This window comes from Meles meles, chromosome 1 (genome assembly GCF_922984935.1).
Source record: "Meles meles chromosome 1, mMelMel3.1 paternal haplotype, whole genome shotgun sequence".
In the NCBI taxonomy this organism is placed as follows: domain Eukaryota; kingdom Metazoa; phylum Chordata; class Mammalia; order Carnivora; family Mustelidae; genus Meles; species Meles meles.
The window spans coordinates 130,949,752-130,969,756 of NC_060066.1; the positions used below are offsets into that span (position 1 = coordinate 130,949,752).

The 20,005-nt window shown below is 36.5% G+C and overlaps 1 protein-coding gene across 3 annotated transcripts in view; it reads right to left on the minus strand.

The window, feature by feature from the left end:
- The window catches only part of SLC35A3 (solute carrier family 35 member A3), a 51,172-nt gene that overhangs the window by 13,468 nt on the left and 17,699 nt on the right, over positions 1-20,005 (minus strand). For all 3 annotated transcript variants that reach the window (XM_046004897.1, XM_046004879.1, XM_046004889.1), the window contains 4 exons: positions 10,275-10,479; positions 4,716-4,870; positions 4,516-4,638; positions 1,957-2,128 (listed from right to left, as the gene is read on the minus strand). In XM_046004897.1, coding sequence (XP_045860853.1) covers positions 1,957-2,128; positions 4,516-4,638; positions 4,716-4,870; positions 10,275-10,461 — 637 coding nt within the window. In that variant the 5' untranslated portion in view covers positions 10,462-10,479. The remainder of the gene's footprint in view (positions 1-1,956; positions 2,129-4,515; positions 4,639-4,715; positions 4,871-10,274; positions 10,480-20,005) is intronic.

A 20,005-nucleotide genomic window follows, 5' to 3' on the forward strand; every position in this document is an offset into this window, starting at 1 on the left:
TTACACAATCTTTTAATAGTTCTTTCTTTCCTGATATTTGCATATTTATATAAATAGCTGACGTTAGTGCTTACTATGCAAGGTACTTTATTCTAAACACTTTACAAGTACTAACTCATTTAATCCTCATAGCAACATATGGAGTTAGTACTATAATTAAGGACATTTTATCAATGAGGAAAGTGAAGCAGAGGAAGATTTAGTAGGTCACACAGGTGGTTAAGTGATGAAATCAGGATTTGAGTTGGTCTGACTACAAAATCATGTGTTCTTATCCACTATACTACAGATACACTGTTTCTGAAATGGTGAATTAAACTGGCTGGTCCTTTTCAAGCCGCTGTACTTACTTTCTAGACAAACGAACAAAAAGAAGCTAATCTTTAAAAGTATTTTCTTCGAATATTCTTTTTAAAAAACCCAACTTGATACATTTCTACAGATTTTGCACAGAAACGGTAATAAATCCTGTGATAAAAAAAATAAAGGTTTGGTTTGCCTATTATCACATTATTTTAAAATAGCTGGAAAAAATGAACTAATCAAGTTTGGAAGGTTTGTTTGGGATGGTTTGACTTAAAATATAGGCCATTAGGAGTATAGATATTCACTGTGGAGGTCCTGACTGCTACCAAGGCAGACATGGCATACCTGTTGAATTGATGTAGACAGAAGAAAAAACGTTTTCAAAGATGAGCTCCAAAATCACAAGGACAGAAGATTCTAAGATAGAATGGATGATTTGCAACTGAGCTGTCTCTCACATGTACCGTTTTCCGGAATGACTATATACCAGGAATACTAAATGCTGGAATCTTTGAATGAGGAACTAAAGGCTATAATATATATAAATAGTTTAAATAGTTGTTCAGGGGTACCTGGGTGGCTTAGTTGATTGGGTGTCTGCCTTCAGCTCAGGTCATGATTCCAGGGTCCTGGGATTAAGCCCCTGGGAGTCTGCTTCTCCCTCTCCCTCTGCCCTCCCTACCCTCAATTGCTCTGCTTTCTCTTGCTCTCTCAAATAAATAAATAAAAAATATTTGTTCAAAGGCAATCCTTCAGTATGTGAAGTACGTTTTGTTTTAAACTATGTACTTTCAGTTAGAAAAAATGACATAGTATTTAAAAGCTAAAACAACATTTTGAAATAGAGGTATTAAGATTTTTTTTATTAACATACAATCTATCATTTGCTCTAGGGGTACAGGTCTGTGACTCTTCAGGCTTACACATTTCACAGCCCTCACCATAGCACGTACCCTCCCCATGGAGATTAAGATTTTAAAACAAAGATGAAAATTTCATGATTTCAAACTTTCTCAATTCAGGTATCTTTTTTTCCTTTTCCAGCTTTACTGAGGTAAAACTGACAAGTAAAACTGTAAGATATTTAAAGAGTACATCATTGATAGGTAAATGGTAATAACAGTTAATAACACGTATTATATCACTGAAATTTACCAGTATTTTAATCTCCTTTTCCAGGAGGAAAATATGTCATTTGTAACATCCTGAGAATTGTAGCAACCAAAAGTACAGTTCCTAAGTTTCCAAAGAGTGAGGACTGAAATAGACACCCTTATGTCACAGACCTAAAATTCCATTTCTTGAATAAAAGACATTCATTTAAAATACAATGTTTTAGGGGCGCCTGGGTGGCTCAGTGGGTTAAAGTCTCTACCTTTGGCTCAGGTTATGATCCCAGGGTCCTGGGATCGAGCCCTGCATGGGGCTCTCTGCTCAGCAGGGAGCCTGCTTCTGCCTACTTGTGATCTCTGTCAAATAAATAACATTAAAAAAAAAAATACAATGTTTTAAGAGGCAAAAACTTTGGCAGATATTTGTGTCAATGGCAGAATTATGGGAAGCTTGTTTAAAGATATATAGTAATCTTTAAATATAACAATATAATCATTAAAAAAAATAGTATTAGAAAGCATTTAAAACTTATCTTACCAAGCTGAATATTTCTTATCCACACTGATTGTTTGGTTTCTTTTAAGATTTTCTCAAAGTAAACCCCAGCAAAGCCACTTGAAAAACATGCTGTGAGAACTGCCATGAGACCTACAAACTGAGAACCAGCTGAAAGTTCCTTAGGATCAAGCTCTTGAGAATCTGAGGGCCACTGAACAAAAAGAAAAACAAAACTGGAGTTTAGTCCTTATGATATTTTACAAAGTGCATAATTAGAGCCCACTTTCAGACCTTAAGATAAAAATGGAACCAATATCATTCTTTGCAGGAGATTTGCAGGAGAGCTTTTGAAAGAAAACCTTAGAATCATTTAACTTTTTTCCCATTGTAATACTACCATTACAACTTACAATTTCAAAAAATTCCCTAAAAAAGAGAAAATGAATAAATGCACAGATACACAAAATACCTTCTATAAGTTGTAGAAATTCAGAGTGTGAACTGTTGGAGCAGCAAAAATGAGTCTAGAATTGTTGGTAATTATGGAAGGTTCATGTGGTATCACGTTAACAATTGTGGGCTTTATCCTATAGATCGGTGTTCCTGAAACTATCATCTTCATGGTTTTTGTCAAATCTGTGTTCCACCTGAACTATTTATTACTTGATATTTTAATTTAAAACACCTCACTTTTTAAAATGTAATACCTATTTTAGCTTACCTTTATTAGCATTATCTATGAAAATATGGGTTTAAAATGATGGTTAAATTTTTGTAAAACCCATTTAAAAAATAACTATTAGAAATATTTATTCAGGGCACCTAGGTGGCTCAGTTGATTAAATGACTGCCTTCAGCTCAGGTCATGATTCTGGAGTCCTGGGATGGAGGCCCGCATCAGACTCCCCGCTTAGCGGGGAGTCTCCTTCTCTCTCTGTCCCTCCCTACTCTCATGCTCTCTCTCAAGTAAATAAAGTCTTTAAAAAAAATTTATTCAAGGTGTGCCTAGCTGGCTCAGTTGGTAGAGCATGCAACTCTCAATCTCAAAGTTTTGTAAGATCGAGTCCCACACTGCGTGTAGAGATGACTTAAATCTTAAAAAAACGCTTGCACTGTTTTAAAATAAAATATTTGTTCTAGATAGACATACCACACTCTGGGGGAAGTGATAAACATACCATACTCTGGATGGTAGGAAACTGACATTACTGGATTTGTTTTTAGATAAACCATAGTGGGGACACCTGGGTGGCTCAGTGAGTTAAGTGTCTGCCTTCATCTCAGGTCATGATCCTGGGGTACTGGGATCAAGTCCTGTGTTGGGCTCCCTGCTTAGCCAGGGAGCTCCTCCCTCTCCCCCTTCCCCCTGCTCACTAGCACTCTAGATATCAAATAAATAAATAAATAAAATCTTAAAAAAAAAAAAAGCAGACTCAGCAAGGTCTTAGTGACTAAAGATTAGATGTACAGGTATCAGGAAAAATCTAGGCCAACTCCCAGGCGGAGTAAATACTGACAGAAAAAACAGAAACAAGAACAGGTTTGGTATTTTGGATATGCTGAGTTTATAAGGCCTATTGAATAACCAAGCTAAGATGTCCAACAGGTTTTTTTTTTTTAGATATACAAATCTGAAATTACAGGTGATGACATAGACCAAGGAACCATGAACATTTAAGTATTAATAAAAACCTACAGAATGGATGAAGTCTCCAAAAATAAAGATACAATTTAATGAAAAGAACAAGCCTACCAACAACCCCAATATCAAGCATCAAGGAAGAGGACCCAGGAAGTAACCCAACAAGGAATCATTAGAAAGATGAGAAGAACCAGTAAAGAATGGTATCAGGGAAGCTGACAGACAATAAGAAGGGAGTGATTAATACTCTCAAATGCTCATCCATCCAGTAAAAATCAGATTTGCTTTACATGAAGTATCTTATTTCTTTAACTAGATTGTTTATCAGACAATTTGATTTTATTTTAAATCTTCCTTCTTTCCTCTTTTCCTTTCCTTTCCTTTTTCTTTTTCTTTTCTTTCGTTTCCTTGTTTATATTACAATGCAGTTAACATACAGTACTATATTAGTTTCAGGTATAAAATACAGTAATTTACAATTCTGTATATTATTCAGGGCTCAGGATAAGTGTACTCTTGATCCCCTTCACCTACTCCCCCTATCTCCCCACCTGCCTCCTCTCTGGTAATCATCAGTTTGTTCTGTATAGTTAAAAGTCTGTTTTTTGGTTTATCTCTTTTTTAATTTGTTTGTTTTATTTCTTAAATGCTATATATATGAATGAAATCATATGATTGAGATATATATATCAGAATATTACTCAAGCATAAAAAAGATCTTGCCATTTGTAACAACATAGGTGGCTGTGGAGAGTATAAGGCTAAGTGAAATCAGTTAGATTTTTATTTATCAGTTGCAGCCCTAATAGAGTATTGCTCAAAAGAAGCCTTCAAAAAATATGTCAGTTTTGAGAATAAGCATTTATTTGCTTCAACAATTAACAACCATATTTTCTATGCACAGTAAGTAAGATTTTGAAACTGATAAAAATGAAAGGTATACTTATCTTAGTTACCTGTACAAAAGCAACTCCTGTCATCAAAATTACTAGGGAGAGCCACTGGTACACACCTAATTTTTTACTAAGCATAGACACAGAAAATAATGCTGTTGTAAGAATTTTCAACTGATATGTGACCTGAAAAAGAAAACAGCTAATATTATTGTTTGTTTGTTTCTTTCTTAAAAGAAGTACTAGAAATATATTTGGAGTACCTGATAAGTAGCTGCATCCAGATTTGACAGTGCCACATAGAGTAAATTATTCTGAAGAGTATATATCCCTGATGGAATAGCAAGTTTAAGCGTTTCCATTGGTTTATTAAGTATTTCATCATGTAGTATTCGATTCAGTGCTCTTAGACTACATTCTAGTAAAAACATGAAATGGGTAAAATCATTAGGTAACTGAATAAGTTACATACCCTCTCTCAAGGTGTGTTTTTCTCACGCATAAAAAAACAGACACGGGCGCCTGGGTGGCTCAGTGGGTTAAAGCCTCTGCCTTCGGCTCAGGTCATGATCCCAGGGTCCTAGGATCGAGCCCCGCATCGGGCTCTCTGCTCAGCGGGAAGCCTGCTTCTCTTCCTCTCTCTCTGCCTGCCTCTCTGCCTACTTGTGATTTCTGTCTGTCAAATAAATAAAATCTTAAAAAAAAAAAAAAAACCAGAAACAGTCCTGCATGTTAAGATACCTTTAGGTCTAAAGTATACCCTTAATGATACTAATTTTTCGAAGTTAAATATTATAATGTAGCACATTAAGAACAGCACTATCCTTATATTCTTTTATTAGGGAACACAAGCAAATTGATTATATATGTACACACACATAAACACGCACACATATTTATGATAACCAAAAGCTCAAAGTATTAATTTTTCAGCTGAGTATTCTTATTCTATGGTAGCAACATTATAAAAGCTTGTATTTTGTGCATTCTATTTTATCATGAGCTCAGACCTCAAAGGGATCTGTCTCATCCCCTCAGGTCCAGGTATAGGTACAAAGCTGCTACAGCAGCTCAGTGATGACATCAGGGACTGAAGCTCGCTCTCCATATATATTGACTTTTTACGTCCATGCTTCTCATCTATTATCTACATGATTACTGCAAGAAAGTCACCAAATGATTGCTGCACTTCTGTCTGGTTCTTGTTTTTAGGCAACAGGAAAGAACAGGAGGACATAGTGACCTTGCCGGCATTGTTCTCATAGACCAGAATTTTGTTGCTCACCTACTACCCCTTGCAGCAAGGGAGCCAGGACCTGGGCAATGTAGTCTTTTCTTTCATATTTTTCACATTAGAAACAACAAAGGGAGAAAGGGGTTGGAAACGGACCTGAGCTAGCCAACCTACAGTATTAATCATAAAAAGTATCCAGAGAACATTAAGTGAAACATAAACCCTGCCTGGCTCAGTCAGTGGAACATGTGAATCTCCATCTCACGGTCCTGAGTCCAAGCCCCATATTGGGCATGGAGCCTACTTAAAATAAAATAAAAAAAAAATAAAATAAAAGATACATAAACCCCCAAAGACAGGAGAAATCTAAGGAATTCCACTACTTTGCCAACAATGACACTTCATAGATGATTTTCTCTCCCAACATAAAACCTGATAAGTTTCATTATGAAAACTTTTTAAAAATGAAAATACTGTTTAAAGGTTAATATCTGTGTGTTCGGTTCAGCAGCACATATACTAAAGGTTAATATCTGATATTTATCCTTTCCTCACCCTAAAATAATAATAGTAAAATAAGATGTAACTAAAAGTTACCAAAAGATTTTTTTCTTATGCCTCATTTAAACATTTTTAAAATTAGGGACACCTGGGTGACTCAGTGGGTTAAGCATCTGTCTTCAGCTCAGATCATGATCCCAGGGTCCTGAGATAGAGCCCCACATCAGGCTCCCTGCTCAGCGGGGAGCCTCCTTCTCCCTTTGCATACTGCTCTCCTTGCTTGTGTTCTCTCTCTCTCTCTGACAAATAAATAAAAATCTTAAAAAAATTTTTAAATTAAATTAAAATTTTAAATAATTAATGCTATCACGTATTTTTCTCACCAGCAGTTTAGGGAAGATCTTGTTCCATGTCCCTTCCATTTCCTGTTATTTTTAGGCTTTTTATTTTCATCAATCTAAAGATAGTGAAAGTGAGTCTGTGGCTTTAATTTGATTTCTCTGATTGCTAGTGAGGTTGATCTATATTTCTTTTCTGTATTTGTAAATACTTATATAAACATATTTTTATAAATTTATCTTTTTTTTTTTAAGATTTCATTTATTTATTTAAGAGCGAGAGTACAAGCGGGAAGGAGGGGCAGAGAGAGGAGAAGCAGGCTCCCCGTTGAGCAGTACGCCCTACCTTTGGCTGATCCCAAGACCCCAGGATCATGACCTGAGCTGAAGGCAGACACTTAACCCATTAAGCCACCCAGGTGCCCCACATTTATGTGAATTTTATTCTACCTTACTGGTGACTCAGTCTTCTTTTTTTTAAACCACCAGATCTAGACCGTTTTACAGGTGAAATTCTTTTTTTTTTTTTTTTTAAAGATGTATTTCTTTATTTCAGAGGTCGGGGGGGGGGGCAGAAGCAGAGGGAGAGGGACTAACAGACTCCACACTGGGAGCAGAGCTGGATGCTGGGCTTGATTTCACAACCCATGAGATCATGACCCGAGCCAAAATCAAAAGACAGATGCTTAACCAACTGAGCCACCTAGGCACCCCAACTCAGTCTTCTTTTGCTGGTTCTTCTTCTTAATCTGACCTCTAAATGTTAGGAATGCTACAGAGCTTAGTCTTTGTCCTTCTCTTCTCAGTATATACTAAATTACTTCATCTAATCCTTGACTTTAAAGCAATATATAAGATGACAAATCCTTGAGCTTCATATTCATATATCATACTATTTAACATTTCCATTTGAATGCCTTATGGGCAACTCAAATTTAACATGGCCCAAAGAGAAACCTTAATTTCCCCTTAACTATCTTCCATATATCATTTACTGCAGTACTCACTCACCCAGTAATTTAACCTAAAAATGTAGGAATTATTCCTCAGACTGGATTCTCTATTTCCTTGACCATCACATACCTAATCTACTAGCAAGTCATGTCAGCTATAGCTTAAAAAGACATCTGTGTGAACCAAATTAATGCCATCTTGGACAAATCTGCTATGATGACCATTCTGAGATATGAAGCATTCTGGAGCATAGATTCCACCCCCCTTCAAAGGCACGTGCTCGCACACACACACTCTTTCCTTTTGTTTTACCACATCCTTAAGTAGCCCCTTGAAATATAATGTCCATGATTTGTCTTGGAGATATGATTGACCCACATCTTTTCCTAAACATTTTCCTCTTGGGGGTGCCTGGGTGGCTCAGTTGGTTAAGTGTATGCCTTTGGCTCAGGTCATGATCTTGGGGTCCTAGGATCGAGCCCCACATTGGGCTCCCTGCTTAGCAGGTGTCTGCTTCCCCCTCTGCCGCTCCCCTTGCTTGTGCTCTGTCACTCTCAAATAAATAAATGAGATCTTCAAAAAAATTTTTTTCCTCTTGTATAGGTCCTCAACATGTACTCTCCAGCCTCAAGGGGCTACAAAAGCAGGTCTTATGGGAGGTAGTACTGCAGAGATCTACTCCTCTTGCAGCCATCCATGACACCTTTGTCAAGCTGCATCTGTCAGCCTTTTTCTTTGGTCTCAGAGCTCCTTCAGCCTTTGGAGATTGTTTTGTATTTACCTCCGCTTCACAGAACAACTCATAAACATCATCTCTCCTCTAGCAATGTAATCTAAGCCACTAGCATCTTCTTGCCTGGACTAGTACAACAGCTTCCAAACATGACTTCCTGAACCTATTCTTGCATCTTTTCTGCTGTATGGGTACTGCATTGGTCTTTCCATGTGTAAAACAGGACATGTTTTAAACATTCCAATTATTTCTTTTTGTTTTTATAGTGAAATCTGTAGCCTACAAAGCTATCTTACATTGTTTACTGAATGCCAATTCAATTTTCCTCCCAGATCAATATGCTACAGCCACACTGGCCACCATGATAGTTTCAAAAGTATACCAAATTTACAACAACTTAATTAAAAAATGGGCAGCAGACTTGAACAGATCTTTCTCTAAAGATGTAAAAACAGTCAATAAGCACAAGGAAAGATGCTCAACATCATTAGTCATTAGGGAAAATCAAATCAAAACCACAGTAAGATACAATACCTACTAGAATGGCTATATGTTGTTTTTTTTTTAATGGAAAATAATGATTGGTGAGGATGTGCTATAATTTAAAAAAAGAAACAGAAAATAACAAGTGTTGACGAGGATATAGGGACAGCTGAACCTTTCAACAGTGCTGGTGGGAATGTAAAATGGTGCAGTTGCTGTGGAGAAGTCTGGCGGCTCTTCAAAAAGTTAAATGCAGAATCATCATATGACCAAACAATTCCACTCCACAATATATACCCAAAAGATACAAAAGCAGGGACTTGAGCAGACACTTACACTTCTATTGCAGTATTATTCATTATAGCATTATTCACAATAACCAAAAGGTGGAAAAAACTCAAGTGCCCATGAATACATCAATGACTAAAATGTTATATATACACACATATACATACATATATATAATGAAATATTATGTAGTCACAGAAAAGAATACAGTTCTGATGCGTTACAATATGGATAAACCTTGACAACATTAAGTTGAATAAGCCAGACATAGGAGGAAAAACACTGTATGATTCCACTTAGATGGACTATCTAGAAGATGCCAATTCATAGGGACAGAAAGTAGATTAGAAGTTTCCAAGAGCTGAAGGTAAAGGAGAGTGGGAGTTATTGCTTAATGGTTATAGAGTTTCTGTTTGATGTGATAAAGTTTTAGAAAAAGATGGTGCTAAGGGTTGCGCAACACTGTAAATATAGTTAGTGCCAATGAATTACACTTAAAAATGGTTAAATTTATAACATTTCTGATATATATGTATGTGTAAAAATATATTTTACTATAATTTCAAACAGTTAATAATGTAATATATCCAAAAAAACCAAAATTGTACGCTTCAAAATCTGACTTGTATGGTACATGAATTATATCTTCATAAAGCTGTTTTTCTTTAAAAACTGTATCAAATTAGTCACTGCTGGACTAATCAATGCAGCAAATAAAATAAAAAGCATTGACTTTAATTATGACTTCTTTAAATTTCTAAAACTACAGAATTATAGAACTTACTTTTATTCTCAATTACAAATACAAGAAACCACATTTCATAGTTCTAGCATTAACCAGAAGACATGAATCATGATATAGATCAGAATAAAATACATTTGTTACTGGACTAAAACTGTCCTGAGAAAATGAAGTCTATAGGGGGGCACCTGGGTGGCTCAGCTTGCTAAGTGGCTGCCTTTGGCTCATGTGAAGAAAACAGGGTCCTGGGATCAAGCCCCACATCGGGTTCTCTGCTTAGGGGGAGTCCACTTCTTTTCCCTCTGCCCCTCCCCACTGCCTCTTGTGCATATGCACTCACACTCTCTCTCTCTCTCTCAGATAAATAAACTCTTAAAAAAAAAAAGAGAGAAAATGGAAAATATTGAAATGTTCTTAATACTACATTAAATAAGGCAATAGTGTTCAAATGTGTAGTTATCAATATATATTTACATGTCATATGTAAATAACCCCAAAACAATCAAATAAACTGCAATGACTTAAAAAACAAAAAACCAAAAAACTTACTGCTGTCTTTGTAGACTAATAAAATGCAGGCCATTATTTTCAAAAGTTCGGCAACAACCACTGCTGTAGAAGATAGATAACGAGGTCCCTCCTCTTTTAAAGTCCTAGAATAACGCATTGTCAGAACCAAACTGGTAGTCTGAAAGACTAAAATTCCCAAGGAAAGGTATTTTAGGTTGGCAGACATTATTTTATCTTCATTTGCCTGAAAAACAAAAGAAGCAGGGCAAATAAACAAAATCAGAAAATATAGAAACATATATTAAAAATGAGTATGAGACTTCTTATTCCAGACAAGATAGAGTTAAGTGCATTCCACCGTTTTCTGCCTGCTAATTACAACTATTAATCCTGGACCGAAGGAAAAAAGTTAACTACTGTAAGACTCTGGAAGGTGAAGGAAATAGACAAACTGACTAGAGACCCCAGATCCTGAGTGATAACCCAACTGGAGACTTTTGCCACTTATGTATCTCACCCTGGCTGCCATAACAATTTACAACCTGGAACCACAACAGGTAGAGAGCAATAACAAACAGAAGCCCCAAGGAAAACCCATTTTCTCCAACCAAAAGAATAGGAAGATAGCAGCTCTGCAGGATGGAGCCCTACTAACTGGATGCTATGTAATATGTGGACCAGAGACTTGCTGATCATCCCTACCCTGCACTAATGAGGACAGAGACAGTGGCCCTCCTTCCTCCCATCCGGGTCTACAGCTACAAATACTAATGAGGCTGAGCCCTATGAACCAGTCCTGCCCCAGACGAGGCAAATGTCAGCAAAGAGGCAGCACCCTTCCTCCCTCTCTAAAAATGAAGATTTAAGTAGGAACAAAGGTCTCATAATACCCAAAATGTCCTTGATATAATCCAAAAGGAGTATATTCTTCATACCAAACAACAACAAAAAGGAAAACTCTCAACTAGGATGTGTAAGGACAATCAACAGACAACACAGAGTTGACAAGGTGTTGGAATTACGAGACAAGAATTTTAATTTTTGTTGTTGTTCGTATTGTTTTTCAGAGGGAGAGGTGGGAAGGAACAGAGGAAAAGAGAGAGAATCTTAAGCAGTCTCCACGGCCAGTGTGGGGCCCAATCTCAAAACCCTGAGATCCTGACCTGAACCAAAATCAAGAGTTGGATGCTTAACCCACTGAGCTACCCAAGTGCTCCACTGACCTCCAAACAAGAATTTATTATTTTTTTAAAGATTTTATTTATTTAAGAAAGAGAGAGCATGAGGCGGGGGAGGGCCAAAGGCAGAAGCAGACTCCCCACTAAGCAGGGAGCCCGATGTGGGGCTCAATCGCAGGATCCTGGGATCATGATCTGAGGAAACACAGACACTTAACTGACTGAGCCACCCAGGTGCCCCCAGACAAGAATTTAAAAGAAGCTACTGTAACAATGCATGCACAAGCAATTATTCACACTCCTGAAATAATTTTAGATTCATATAGAGCAAAAAATATTACAAGAGTTCTTGTGTACTCTTCACCCAGCTTTCCCTAAAGACAAGAGTTGCAAAGTTCCTATATTCTCCCTAAAGTAATTCCGAATCAACTCTAAGAAGCTCACTTTAACTTGAAGATACAAATAGGTTAAAAAGTAAAAGAATGGGAAAAGATATGCTATGAGAAAAAATAACTATGAGGAAGCTGAAGAGGCCAAATTAGTATTAGGAAAAATAAATTATGTAAGAACTATTCCTAGAATTACAGAAGGACATTTCATAATGATAAAAGAGTCAATACATCAGTAAGTTATAGCCACTATAGATGAATATGTGCCTAATAACATAGCTTCAAAACATATGAAGCAAAAACTAATAGAATTAAAAGGAAAAAGCAAGTAAACCCATAAGTCATAATGTGAGATTTTAGCCCACTTTTCTCAGTAATTATATACACATACACACCAAAAATTCCCAGTATGAATAAAGAAGATCTGAACAATGCTATCAACCACTATAACTATCAAAAACATGGAGATGCTCCACTAAGAGCCTCTTTCAAGGAAGGACTTAATGCAGTGTGTGTGGTCAATTAAGTGCCTCTCCACCCAAGGTCATATGCTTTGCTTCCAACTGATCTAAAGATTCAATGCAATCTCAAGCAAAATTCCTACAGGCTTTTTTGCTAGAAACTGACAAGCTGATTTTTAAATTTATATGGAAATACAAAGGACCTAGAAAACCAAAACAATTTTGAAAAGGAAAAACAAAGTTAAATAAGTTAAACCTGTGAGATACAGCTGGGTGGCTCAGTCAGTGAAGTGTCCAACTCTTGATTTCGGCTCAGGTCATGATCTCAGGGTCATGAGATTGAGGCTGGCCATGGGCTTCAAGCTCAGTGGGGAGTCTACTTGAGATTCTCTCTCCCCTGTTCCCTCTGCCCCTACCCCCACTCATGCGCATGCATGCCCTCTCTCAAATAAATAAATAAATCTTAAAAAAAAAAATGAAGCTAAGCTCCTGAAATTCTATACTTACTATAAAGCTCTAGTAATTTAAACTGGTATTGAGGGGGCACCTAGGTAGCTCAGTCATTAAGCGTCTGCCTTCGCCTCAGGTCATGATCCCAGGGTCCTGGGATGAAGTCCCATGTTGGGCTCCCTGCTCAGCAGGAAGCCTGCTATCCCTCTCCCACTCCCCTGATTGTGTTCCTGCTCTTGCTGTCTCTGTCAAATAAATAAAATCTTAAAAAAAAAAACAAAAAATAAAACCTGGTACTGACATAGGACAGGACAGAAGGATAGATCAATGGAACAGAATACAGTCCACAAGAAAATCCATTCATATTTGGTCAAATGACTTTGACAATGGGAACAAAAAGAAATAATTCTAGAACAAGACATCTACATTCTTTTTAAGTGAATCTCTACTCTTATCTACTTCACACCAAATATTTAACTAGAAATGGATCACAGACCTGTCATAAAAGTGACAGTTATAAATATTCAAGAAGAAAAAGAGAGGAAAATGTAGCCAGGTAGGGAAATGCAAAGATTTCTTTGTGTTTTTTTTTTTTAATTTTAAAGATTTATTTATTGGGATGCCTGGGTAGCTCAGCCATTTAAGCCTCTGACTCTTGGTTTCACCTCAGGTCATGATCAGGGTAGTGAGGACAAGCCCCATATGGGGCTCACCACTCAGTGGGGAGTCTGCTTGAGAGTCTCTCTCTCTCCATCTCCTTCTGAGATTCTTTCTCCATCTCCTTCTGCCCCTCCCCTCATTCTCTCTTTCTCTTAAATAAATAAATAGGGAGGAGGAGAGCAGCAGACTCAGGGCTCGACCTCACTACCCTGAGATCATGACCTTAGCTGAAATCAAGAGTTGGAAGCTTAACCAACTGATGTCACCCAGATAGGACATGCAAAGGGTCTTAGATAGGATACAAAAAGCTCAAACCTTAAAAGAAAAATATGGATAAACTGGATATTATCAAAATTTAAAACTGTTGATCCAAAGATACTATAAATAAAAGGCAAACAACATCATGGGAGAAAATATTCTTTTTTTTTTTTTTTTTTAGATTTCATTTATCTATTTGACAGAGAGAGAGATCACAAGTAGGCAGAAAGGCAGGCAGAGAGAGAGGAGGAAGCAGGCTCCCCGCAGAGCAGAGAGCCCGATGCGGGGCTCGATCCCAGGACCCTGAGATCATGACCTGAGCCGAAGGCAGCGGCTTAATCCACTGAGCCACCCAGGCGCCCCGGGAGAAAATATTCTTAATACATGTACCTGACAATGGCTTTGCATCCAGAATATATATAGAACCCCTAAAACACAATAAATGCAAGACAATCCATGAGTAAAAAGATCTGAATGGCTCACCATTTCATGAAAAAATAAAAAATGAATGGCTAATGGGCAAATGAAAAGACATTCAGCATCATAGTCATTAGAGAGATACAATTAAAACTACAATGAGATACTAGTAAATACCTATTAGAATGGCTAAGATTATAAAAATTGATGCTACCAAGTGATGGAGAGGATTTTGAGCAAATAGAGCTCTTAACATTGCTAGTGGGCCACTTTGAGTAACAGTTTGGTAATTTATTCCAAAAAATAATAAAAATCTTTTCATATAACCTAGAAATTCTACTTTTAGGTATATACCCAAGAGATTTGAAAGCATTTATCCATAATACCTATGAATGCTTATTCATGGGAGTTTTATTTGTAACAGCCAGAAACTGGAAATAACCCAAACGCCCATCAACAGGTAAATTACTAAATATACTGTGGTATATCCTTATGATGGAATACTACTTAGCAATAAAAAGAAATGAAATGCTGATGCACGGTAAAACATCAATGACTATTTTTAAAAATCTGAGCAAAAAAGTTTATAGAAAAAATAGCATATACTATATGATCCATTTATATGAAATTCTAAAAAGGGCAAAAGTAATTTGCAGTGATGCAAATTTATGGTTGACCATGGCCAGGGGTTGTTGTTGGGGGTTGACTACAAAAGGACAGCAAGAGATTTTGGGTGGTGATGGAAATATTCTGTATTATGGTTATGTAATGCTTAAACTATTGTATTCACTTATTGTAACTCACTGAACTAAACATATAAAATGGGTACATCTTATCGTGTGTAAATCACAGCTCAACAAAGCTGATTAAAGACTGAAGACATACTAAGCAGCAGCATTCCTTAGCAGGCTTTCCTCATGGCTTTGATTCTGGCTCTAATTTCTTTGGATTAATACCAATGGTGTTCTGTTAGCCTGTTCTTCAGCCCAACTCTATCCTTTCCATGATCCCATTTTCCATCCTAAGTTTTGTTAGTATTGACCCTCTTTATTGTATCTTTCTTTATAGCTCTCACAACCAAGCCACCAATTACAGTTCTAGGTATATGACCCTTTGTCTTCCCTTACATCATAATTATACTAAAATAGCATGTAATATATTCAAACAGATTCAACAGTCATTATTTGGTGCCTACACTAGGCCAACTACCACGGTTACAGAGAAAGCCTATCCTTGAAGACACAAAGTCTAGCTCATTAAATTTAGCAATTCTCTGAATATGCTCCAAAATCAAACAATGTAACACCATCAATAGGAGGATAAAATTTTTAAAAATTTTTAATGATGAAAAAGAATGACTGAAAAAAAAATTACCTTAAGCACTTCATCTGAATTTCAGAGAGAAAATCTGAATAATGTATGTCTTTTTTGTCACATATAAAGGATCAAGCTTAGAGGAAAGGATAAATATATTTATGTATCAACCATCTCACTTCTATAAATCTACATTAGCAAGTCCTAATGTGAAATAAAATTATAGCATTTTAGAGGTAGAGAATACTTTAGAAATTAGCTAGTATAAATATCTTCATTTTAAAATGAATAGTGAACAGAGAAGTTAGATGACTTGTTCAAGGTCATTTAACGACTAATTGGAAATATATAGTTAAATATGAGGTTCGCTAGTTCTTACTACATGCTACTGTAGAATTCCAGAGGACATCCTGGTGGTCTTTATCTCTGTATGGAAGGAGAGCAAGTTGCCAGCAATCTACATTTGGCATAGCCACCTGATTCTCCTGGAAAATCTATTCAAGGAAGTCTTTTGTTTATTCTGTGCAGCTAAGACCATAATGTACCTGTTAGAACAGCAATGCTCTAGTTTATTTTCAAATGAAATTTTCAAGGTCAGATTCTAAACCAGGATATACCGTTTTTACTATTTTGCTTTTCTGTTTCTAAGCATATACAACATCAACACATTCAACCTGGTAATTCAATTCTTAATTATTATTAGTTAACAGTATCTTAAAATGTATTTTTTAAGTATGTGAGATAATAGAAAAAAATATATATTGCTCTCTGCCCTACCTCCTGACACAGGGATCCTGAAACCCTTGTAATTTCCGAAGTGATAAGGACCCTAGGAGCATCTTTTGTTCTAATATTTGGTCTTTACACAGGGCTCCTGAAACCCTTATAATTTCCTGAATGATCAACTGATCATGCCTACATGATGAGAACTCCATAAAAATTCCACTAGTAGGAGTTCAGAGAGCTTTCAGGATAACAAGCTATACACACCATGAGGAAGACACATCCCAACTCCACAGGGACAGAAGTTCCTGCACTCAGGACCCTCCCAGATCCTGTGCTTATATATCTCTTCATTTAATTGTTCATTTGCATCCTTCATCATATTCTTTAATAAACTGGTGTAAGAAAGTGTTTCTCTGAGTTCTATGAGGCACTCTAGCAAATTAATCCAACTTGAGGAGGGGATGGTGGGAACCTCTGATTTGTAGCCATACTGGATAGAGTTGTGGGTAATTTGGTGACCCGCTACTTGCAACTGGATCTTAAATAGGGTGGGAGCAATCTTACGGGACTGAGCCCCTACCCATGGGATCTGACACTATCTTCAGGTACAGAGTGTCCTAATTGAGTTCAATTGTAGGATACCCAGCTGGTGTCACAGAGAATTGCTTGGTGTGAGGAAACCATACCTCCTCCCCAACATTTGGTGACCAGAAATGTCAGAAGTGAAGTGTTTTGTATGAGGAGTAAAGGAGACACACAGGAGGAAAGAACTGGATTGTTTTTCTAATACAAAGTTGAAAAGTAAAACATAAACAAATGATCATTTGTATTAGATCAACTATAAAGAATTACAATTTAATTCACAATTCTGCCTAAGGGAAGTATAAACTCAAAATGAAAAAAAAGTAAAAATACAAGTATTTCTAAGATCATACAAATATACATAGCTTGGTTTTGAAATACAATACTGGTAAAACTAAATATTTTCATTTAATACACACCATAAATTCACAGCAAATCCATAAACATGAAATCTATCAAAACAAAGATTATATTCCATTTCTAAAAGTTTATAAGACTAATATTGTTTCTTCATTTTAAAGTGTATAGTATTTTCTCATTACTGTTGAAGACGAACTCTGTAAACAATCCTACGTTTAAGATTTAATTTTAGTCCTCCCTATATTTTCTTTTCTTGCCACCTAATTCCTTTTTAATCCTTTCAGGTATCACTAATCCTCTAGTTTCTATATTTTTCTTTGGTTCATTAAAATTTCCTATCTAAGAAACTTGCAAACCAAAAATCAACAAGAAACTGCTAAATTCTCTCAAATATGTAGCTCTTTTCGATTTACTACCAAAAGCCTTACAAACCAGTCAACAAATTACTGCCCATGTCTTTTTAAGGTCCCTGGTTACTAAGCTCCCTGAACTCACTTTGGGTTCAGTGAGGCTCTGAGGTTTACAGCAGGATCAGAGGAGTAAGGATGCTTAGATGTTCCACTTTCACTTAATAGCTAAAACCTGAAAAATGCACTCTTCTTGATTACTAGAGTAAAGAACACTATTTCATTCTGATGGCTTTTTTCCCTTTGTTCTGTTTTTTTAAAAAAATAGCATTTATTGGGCGCCTGGGTGGCTCAATTGGTTAAGCAACTGCCTTCGGCTCAGGTCATGATTCTGGAGTCCTGGGATCGAGTCCTACATAAGACTCCCTGCTCGGGGGCACCTGGGTAGCTCAGTGGGCTATACCTCTGCCTTTGGCTCAAGTCATATTCTCAGGGTCCTGGGATCGAGCCCCGCATCAGTTTCTCTGCTTGGCAGGGAGCCTGCATCCCCCCGTCTCTCTGCCTGCTTCTCTGTCTACTTGTGATCTCTCTCTCCCTGTCAAAAAAATAAATAAAGTCTTAAAAAAAAAAAAAAGACTCCCTGCTGGACAGTGAGTCTGCTTCTCCTGCTGACCTCTCTCCTCATGGTCTCTCTTTCAAATAAATAAAATCTTTTTTAAAAAATAGCATTTATTGAAACAAGATGGGATTGGGAGGGAGACAAACCATAAATGACTCTTAATCTCACAAAACAAACTGGGGGTTGCTGGGGGGAGGTGGGATTGGGAGAGGGGGAGGGGGCTATGGACATTGGGGAGGGTAAGTGCTATCGTGAGTGCTGTGAAGTGTGTAAACCTGGCGATTCACAGACCTGTACCCCTGGGGATAAAAATACATTATATGTTTATTTAAAAAAAAAAAATTTGGAGGGGGAGGCGAACCATAAGAGACTGTGGACTCTGAAAAACAACCTGAGGGTTTTGAAGGGTCAGGGGTGGGAGGTTGGGGGAACAGGTGGTGGGTAATGGGGAGGGCACGTTTTGCATGGAGCACTGGGTGTTGTGCAAAAAGAATGAATACTGTTACGCTGAAAAAATAAATAAAATGGATAAAATGGAAAAAAAATAGCATTTATTACATTATTTTAAAAAGCAGTATATTCTTAGAAAAATGAGAAAACTTATTTTAATTGCTAAAAATGTGAACCATAATCAACTATCCAAAAACATCTAATGATATTTTGGTATAGATTTTGTCAATAATTTTTCTTATTTCAGTTTTTGGGAAATCCCTAAACCCCAGGACTTTAGTAGCAAAGGTGAAATAAAGTACCTAAGGCATTTCATATTGACACTTAAAAGTTTTCAACAACGTTTTGGGTTTCTTATTTACATGGAAAATAAAGTCTTATAATCACAAAGTTCCACCGTTTCCTAAAAGAGAAATTTTTCTTGAGGGGGAAAAAAAGATGGAATTTTAAAATTCAATGAAATACCAAGAACATAACAAACATCCATGATTCCATAACCCAGAACTGATGTCTCAATTTTGTCACATTTGTTTACCTTTCCTTTTGTAAAGGAACAAAACATTACAAATAAAGTCGAAATCCCCTTTAAGCCCTAACTCTAAGTCCTGTTCCTTTCTCCCTCCCCAGTAGGAACCTAGTACAAGTTTAGAGTATATATTTCTACTCTACCATTAAAATTTTTCATACATATATAAACATAATCATAAGCCATAATTATATTAACATGGCATCAAACTGTATCCAAGATTTGTCATTTTCCTTATTCTATTCAGCATTGTTTTGCTATCTATGTTCATATACAGACCTAGCTCACTGTTTTTCACAATTCTGATGTTCCATCAAATAGTGAACCTTTTACTTACCCATTCTCCTACTGATAAACATTTAGCATCCTTTTCCTTTCAGAATTTAAATTTAAAAATTTAAAAATTTCCTGGAATGCCCGGGTGACTTAGTCAGTTAAATGTCTGCCTTCGGCTCAATCCTCAGGCGTCCTGGGATTGAGCCCCATGTCAGGCTCCCTGCTTAATGGAAAGTCTGCTTTTGCCTCTGGCCCTTCCTTCTGCTGGTGATCTCTCTCAAGTAAATAAAATCTTAAAAAAAAAAAAAAGTAGCTTCCAAACACTCTTGCTTTACAATGTCAATTCTAAGTTTAAAAGCTTAAATGTTTTAAAGGCTTAAAATGTTTAAAAAATATACATTACATGAAGTATATGTATCATTAATGTACACTACTGCTACCATCTCTACCCCCAAATTAATCAGAAATAGTGAGAAATGAGTTGTGTATACCATCATTAATTGCATTAGATATGCATTAACTAATTTTGAAATATTCAAAACATTATATACTAATGATTTTTACTCACCTATTTAAACACAGATAGGTCCTTATAGGTAAGTATGAATATCAGTTTGGCTACAGACTTATTCCAATAGCTTACCAAAGTATATGCATAATCTTTAGGACTATATATGAAACCCATTATTTCTACTGAAACAAGGCTATCTGTATTTTGCTGATATGTCTCCAGCTACTAAATGTCCTAAAAGACCAA